At 42.7% G+C, this 7,500-nt stretch overlaps 1 protein-coding gene across 1 annotated transcript; it reads right to left on the bottom strand.

Annotated features, from left to right (window-relative positions):
- Positions 1 to 6,270: 6,270 nt before the first annotated feature.
- LOC143282261 (uncharacterized) lies at positions 6,271 to 7,242 on the bottom strand. The gene has a single exon (XM_076587861.1). It carries the CDS (start codon positions 7,240 to 7,242, stop codon positions 6,271 to 6,273), a length of 972 nt encoding a protein of 323 aa, XP_076443976.1.
- Between the last annotated feature and the right edge of the window lie 258 nt (positions 7,243 to 7,500).

Here is a 7,500-nt window from a genome sequence, read left to right as displayed (position 1 = left end):
AGCTTTTCTGCTACAGTCCCCCCCAAACACACCTTGTCTGCTACAGTTCCCCAAACACAGCTTGTCTGCCGCAGTCCCAGCATGGAACCAGTGATATCAGATCGCGCAACAGAAGAAATTATACACGTGCAAAAGGTGAGGCAAAAGTTCACAAAAGGTCTATCGACTGCTCAGATTGAAGTTGGAGGAGAAAAATATGGTGGATGGGACAGGGAAGGATAATCTTCAAGTATTCTCTCCCCTTCTACCTGACCTTGAGTAGTTGTCTGGATGCTAGTCAATTGGATGAGGTGATAAACCGAGGTCTCGTGTGTAGCAATGCACTTCGCACACACAAAAGAACCTACAACACAAAAAGGGTTGTCTCTAATAAAATTCTCGAGAAAAATCCACTTTGATAGGAAAACAAATTCTCAGGCAGAGAGAGTTAACGGGTGGTGCTATCCTGAAGTGGCAAACTCTCCCTGGGGAGATCAGCGTTAGTATTCAATTCAATTCAATTTCAATTCAAAATACTTTATTATCTGCTTCAACTAAAAACAGAAAATTTTCTTTAGGCTCACTTAAAATAAAATGCCAGTCAGCACGTCAGAAAAAAAAAAAAAAATCCTGACACACCATTCACTTATCACCATGCACTCATCAATTATTATGTAAAAATAATAACATGTGGGTAAGATACTATTACATTATGATTCAGAGTGTAACAACTGTGTGTGTGTTGCGTGTGTGTCCGCGCGTGTGCATGTATCGTTTTGTGTGTGAGCACGCGCGCGCACGCGAGTGTGTGCCTGCGTGTTGAGCGTGTGTGCGCGCGCACGCGCGTGCGCGTATGTGTACGTTTCAATCATTATAAAAAGGAGAATATTCAGTAAGATAACAATAACATTTAAAAAGACAAATGCTCATCAACAGATAAAACCGAAAAAACGAATGAGCAACTGGCACACCCTTCCTTGATCACAGCATTCATATAAACTATCATGTTAAAAGAGAACATTTAGGTAAGAAAACAAAAATTACATTTTAAGATAAAGTGAAACATTTCAATGATATAAAAGGAAAATATTCAGTAAGATAATTATAACATTTAAGAACATGAAATCACAGTTGAAGGGTCAACACCGCCACCAAGACTAAAAGCATGTAAAACTCCTTTCACGCCCCTCTGCGGCAAAACAATAACACTGAGCACGCGCGCACACACACGCACACACAAACACACACACACACACACACACACACACACACACACACACACACACACACTTCTCCCCTCACCCCCTCCCCTCACTTCTTTCTTTACACTCATGCATGCATACATATAGGGAAGAAAGACAACTGTCATCATAACAATAAACAAATCACAGGCAATGGAATAAAAACATTATTTGAGCGAATCATTTATCACAGCAACAGCAGAGGGGGCAAATTATTTTTTTGTACACATTCTTCTTTGCAAGAGGGATCATACATCGTCTACCAGAAGGGAGTTTCTGAAAGACAGAGTTAAGTGGATGAGTGGAATCATTAAAAATTTGGAGTGCTTTTCTGCAAAGTGTGGACTGGTATAGGGTGTTCAGTTGTTGCTTGGGCTTGGTTATGATTTTGCTGGCCAGGTTTACAACTCGTCCTAATTTTGTCTTTAACTTCACAGTCAGATTGCCAAACCAGGCCACAATACTGAAAGCCATGACACTTTCTATCAGACTTCTCTACACCAGCTCAAGTATGTGTGGACTAACATTAAAACTTCTTAATTTTCGCAGAGAAAAGAGTCTCTGGTGAGCTTTCTTGGCAGTGGCATCAACATGTTCACTGAATGTGAGACTGTGATCAACTATAGTCCCTAGATATTTAAAACTGTCCACTATTTCCACTTGTTTCTGATCTATTATGACTGGATTGTGTGTGTGTGTGTGTGTGTGTGTGTGTGTGTGTGTGTGTGTGTGTGTGTGTGTGTGTGTGTGTGTGTGTGTGTGTGTGTGTGTGTGTGTGTGTCCCTTTCACTGCCTAAAATAAGTTCTTTTGTTTTCTCCACGTTCAGTTCGAGAAAGTTATCCTTTAAGAAAGAGTTTATGACACTAATTTCTAAAAAAAATACTGTGAAATTGAAAACTCGTCTTTTAAAAGACCTACTAAAGCCATGTCGTCAGCATATTTTACAAGATTGAGAAAAAGTTCTGAGCACCTGATGTCATTAATGAAGAGGGAGAAAAGCAAAGGGGATAAAACAAAGCCCTGCGGAACTCCAGTATTCACAGTAATATGTTCAGACAATATGGGCCAGCTAGAACTGACATTCAGACAAACACGCTGTGGCCGATCGCATAAACTGTCGTATCCATAAAATAAGGTCAGATGTTACATCTAGGTCTATAAGTTTCTTCACTAAAATATGATGTTGAATAGTATTAAAAGCAGCGAATAGATCCATAAAAAGTACCCTAAAAGATGTTCCAAATTTGTCCAAATGACGTGCGATTAGATCAATTAAAGAAATTGTTGCATCATCAACACCTCGTCTAGCCCTGTACGCAAACTGTAATGGATCCATGTGATCAGCTATACATTTCGATAAGTGTCCACAGACAACTCTTTCTATACATTTGGCAATGACAGATGTGAGAGCCACTGGGCGGAAATCTTTCATTTGGACAGCACCAGAAAACTTTGGCGATGGAACAATAGTTGTCATCTTCCATAAGCGGAGCATGAAATAATTATCCAAAAGAAATTAAAAAACACGTGTAAAAACTGGACCAAGCTGGTTGGCACAAACTTTCAACACGCGACCTGACAAGCCGTCTGGTCCGGGCGCTTTGTTTGGGTTGACACGTGAAAAACACCTCGTCACCTCAGCTGTGTCCAGTTCCACAGGGCAAGAGACAAGTGACTGACATAGATCATCGCACTCTGCACGGAAATCATGCCTGTCAAACCTTGCATAAAACCTGTTCATGTCATTGGCAAAGCCAAAGGGGTCATCAGACACCAGAGCTTTGGGTCGCTGTTTCCTCCCCATCATTGTATTTAACCCCTGCCAGGCCTTCCTAGCATCCCCACACAACAATTTTCGTTCCACTTTATCTTTTTATCTTTATATTCATGTTTTGCTAACTTAAGTTGACTGTTAAAACTTCTTTTGAGTTCATTTACCTTAAAAGTATCACCAGCTAAAAATGCTAGTATCAGAGAGAAACGTGTTGTGACGAAAGAGTGATACAATACAAGTGATGAAGCAATGTGTAGGTCACAGTGGCTGATGTTGTGCTGGGCGCGCTTGATGGGAATGCTGACCCAGAATCTGTCTATCAAATACTGGGAAATGCTTGGTAGTTTCGGTGTCCCTGTGTGCAGTCTGTCCTTTCAATGACTGGGAAATGCTTGGCAGTTTCTGCATCTCTGCCACTCTCTCTCTCTCTGTCTCTCTCTCTCTCTGTCTCCCCCTCTCTGCCACTCTCTCTACCTCTGTCTCTCTCTCTGTCTCCTCCTCTCTGCCACTCTCTCTCTCTGTGTCAATCCCTCTCTGCCACTCTGTGTGTGTGTGTGTGTGTGTGTGTGTGTGTGTGTGTGTGTGTTTGTGTGTGTGTGTGTGTGTGTGTGTGTGTGTGTGTCTTCCCCCCTCTGCCACACTCTCTCTGTCTCTCTCTCTCTGTCTCCCCATCTCTGCCACTCTCTCTCTGTCTCTCTGTCTCCCCCTCTTTGCCACTCTCTCTCTCTTCCCCTCTCTGCCACCCTCTCTCTCTCTGTCTCCCCCTCTCTGCCACTCTCTCTCTCTCTCTCTGTCTCTGTCTCCCCCTCTCTGCCACTCTCTCTCTGTCTCTGTCTCTGTCTGTCCCCCCCCCTCTCTGCCACTCTCTCTCTCGGTATCTCTCATTCTCTCTCTTCCCTCTCTTTGTCTCTCTCCGTCTTACTCTCCCCTTGTCCGATGTGCGGTCATTTAAGGGAGGATGAATTACATTTTTTGTTTAGTTGTAAAGCTTAAGACGATATTCGAGAAAAAATGTGTTGTATTTAAAACAAATATAGCAAAGAATGAAGATATTTTTGGAGTGTTTAATCTAAATCAGGAAACTTCACTACAGTCACTTGAAAAATATATTGCCGAAGCGAATAATATGCGACGAAAAAAACAACAATAATAAAATAGTATCAGGTGTTGTTCATTGTGAAAATTGAAATCTGTGTTGCCATTCTCACATGGAAAATATTTATGTTATACATTTATATATGTTTTTGTTTTTTTTATTTTTATTTTTCTCTCTACATCACATTACTTTGAATGAATTGTCGAACTGCACTTAGTTGCACAGACTGATTGATTTCGTTTTGGTTTTGGTTTTCATCAATATTATTACTATTCATGCATGTTGTTATTTGTATTATGAACCCCCATGTCATTAGGGCTGCAAAGCTATTGACATTAAAGTGTTCAGTATTCAGTGTTCTCTCTCTCCGTCTCTAATTTTCTGTTTCTTTATCTCTTCCCCTATCTGCCACTATCTCTCATTCTCTTTCTTATTCTCTTTCTGTCTCTGTCTCTCTCTGTATCTCTGTCTCTCTGTCTCTCTCTCTCTCTGCCCGCACACACACACTTATACACAAACATATACGTTGTGTACATCCCGCTGACACACAGTAAATACATTATCATTTTTATCATAATTGTTATCATTGTATCCAAAATCGGTCTTCACTCTTAGCAATTTACCGCCTGCAGGCAAGAAGGTCTGTCGCGCTTTGCAGAATCCATTCAGTGAGGTAGAATAGCTCCGTGTGTTCTCTGTCTGTGCCCTATTTCTTTGTTTCTTTCTTTCTTTCCTTCTTTCTTTTTTGTTTCTTTCATTCATTCTTCCTTTCTTTCCTTCTATCTTTCTTTCTTTATTTCTTTCATTCTTCCTTTCTTTCCTTCCTTCCTTCATTCATTCATTCTTTCTTTCTGTCTTTCTGTCATTTATTCTTTCTTTCTTTCTATCTTCCTTTCTTTCTTATTTCATTCTTCCTTTCTTTCCTTCTTTCTTTCTTCCATTCATTCTTTCTTTCTTTCATTCATTCTTTCCTTCTTTCTTTTTTTCTTTCTGTCTTTTTTTCGTTAATTCTTTCTTTCTTAATTTTCTTCTTTATTTAATTAATTCTTTCTTTCTTTCCATCTTTCTTTCTTTCTTTCCTTCTTTCTTTCTTTCTCTCTACACACACACACACACACACACACACACACACACACACACATATATATATATATATATATATACACACACACACACACACATACTCACACATACACACACCCACACACACACACACACACACACACACACACACACACACACACACACACACACACATATATATATATATATATATATATATATATATATGTGTGTGTGTGTGTGTGTGTGTGTATGTGTATATATATATACTCACACACACGTACTCACACATACTCACACACACACACACACACACACACACACACACACACACACACACACACACACACACACACCTATATCTATCTATCTATATATCTATAATGTTCGCTTGAACCTGTGTTACGTCCTAAAATTGTATGCGAAAAGTTGGCAGCAAACGAAACCGATCATTGTCCTGCAAGTCCTCCTGTAGGATGCCCTGATCCTCGGATGATGCGATGTTTCTGTGGAGAAGAGTGTCATCTGCAAAAAGGCGGCTGTCTGATTCCACCTTCTCAGGAAGGTCGTTTATGTACGTGAGGAACAGGGACGGCCCGACGACAGAGCCCTGCGGTACTCCGGACTTCACCAGGATGTAGTCCGACGATGCACCGTCCACCACCACAGCCTGTCGACGATCTTGGAGTAGGCTTCTAAGCCATGTGTTCAGCTGGCCTCTGACACCGTAGTGCTTCAGTTTATGACAGAGAAGGCTGTGATTCACCTTTGTCGAATGCCTTCGCAAAGTCCATTATGACCACCTCACTTTGAAGGCCTCTTTCCATGGTCTCCGTCATCTGCTCACTGAACTCGAGGAGCTGTGTTTCGCAGGAGCGATGCTTGCGGAATCCGTGTTGGCGAGGGCTCAGGATCTGGTTTGTCTCTAGGTGCTTCATCAGGTGGCTCACCACAATGTGCTCCATCACTCTGCACGGGACACTGGTCAGCGAAACAGGCCTGTAGTTACCGGGCTCGTAGTGTTCCCCTTTCTTGAAGACGGGTGTCACTATAGCTTCTCTCCAGTCCCTCGGCACTGTGCTCTGACGTAGTGAGGTTGCGTAGATGATGGTAAGGACTAGGACTCTTCTGACAGTTCCTTCAGCACACGTGGTGGGATGTTGTCGGGCCCCGATGCTTTGCCTGGGTTTAGGTTTGCAAGTAGGGTTTTTACTCCTTGTTCTGAAATAGTGATGTCACTAATGATTGGGTAGTGGGAGGCATTACGTGTCATGGAACACTTCTTGCAGAACTCCTCCTCTGTGTAGGTCTTGCCATCACTGAAGACTTGGTTAAACTGGGCATTCAGTGCTTGTGCCTTCTCCTTGGGGTCGGTTATTAGGCGACCATTGACCTTGAGTGGGGGGATTCCAGTCCGTGACGACCTCTGGTGCTTGACATATGTCCAAAAACGCTTGGACGACTCAGTTCTTGTGCTCTTCTCTTCTCGCTGTTCAAAGAGTTGGCTGACATCGTTCCAGTGTGCTCTTCTGAGCTTTCTCTGCACCTCTCTTCTAAGGGCATGCATCTGTGTTCTTAGGTCTTCAGAGCCGTTCTTCTTCTTGTACAACTTGTCTCTTTTCCGTATGAGACGTCTGAGGTCGGCAGTTAACCATGGGGGCTTCAGTTTTGGTATCGACAGTTTATGAGAAATATTGGTCTTGATGCTGGAATGTAAGCTGTCCTTGAAAGTGGTCCAAAGTTCCTCTACCAGGGTGTCTGTGTCTGCCTCCAGCAGCTTTGTGTGAAGGTCACTCATGTCACTCCTCATGCCATCCCAGTTGGCTTTCTGGTATAGAGGGATTTGCCTCTGGGGTTGACGTCCCAATGTCACTTTCGTCTGGAACTCACAAAATACAATGTCATGATCTGACAGGCCGGGTATCACATTTACTCTTGGGATCAAGTGGGGGGAGTTTGTCAGTACCAAGTCAAGGGTGTTCTCCAGGCGTGTTGGCTCTTGAACAACTTGCTCCATGCCTACATCGTTCAGGAGATCTGCAAAGTGCGTGTGGAGCTCAACATACTTGGTGCCTTTTTTCAGTGTCATACTACTCCACTCCCAGCCTGGGAAGTTGAAATCCCCTGCAACGAGAATGTTTGCCTTAGTGTGTCTGACGCGCCTCAGTGATACTTCGAAGTGCCGAAGACTCTCTGCATACCCTTTATCTGGTCGGTAGTATGCACCCACATATAGGGTCTTTCTCTCGTTTGTGTGGATCTTGATCCAAACTATCTCACACTTTGTTTCCCACTCCAGTGGTTGGGCACTCTTCAGCGATTCCCTGACTGCCACCAACACACCCCC

Source organism: Babylonia areolata, chromosome 5, assembly GCF_041734735.1.
Source record: "Babylonia areolata isolate BAREFJ2019XMU chromosome 5, ASM4173473v1, whole genome shotgun sequence".
Taxonomy (NCBI): Eukaryota; Metazoa; Mollusca; class Gastropoda; order Neogastropoda; family Buccinidae; genus Babylonia; species Babylonia areolata.
The sequence above is the reverse complement of the archived record's forward strand: the minus strand, read 5'-3'. Positions and strand labels throughout refer to the sequence as shown.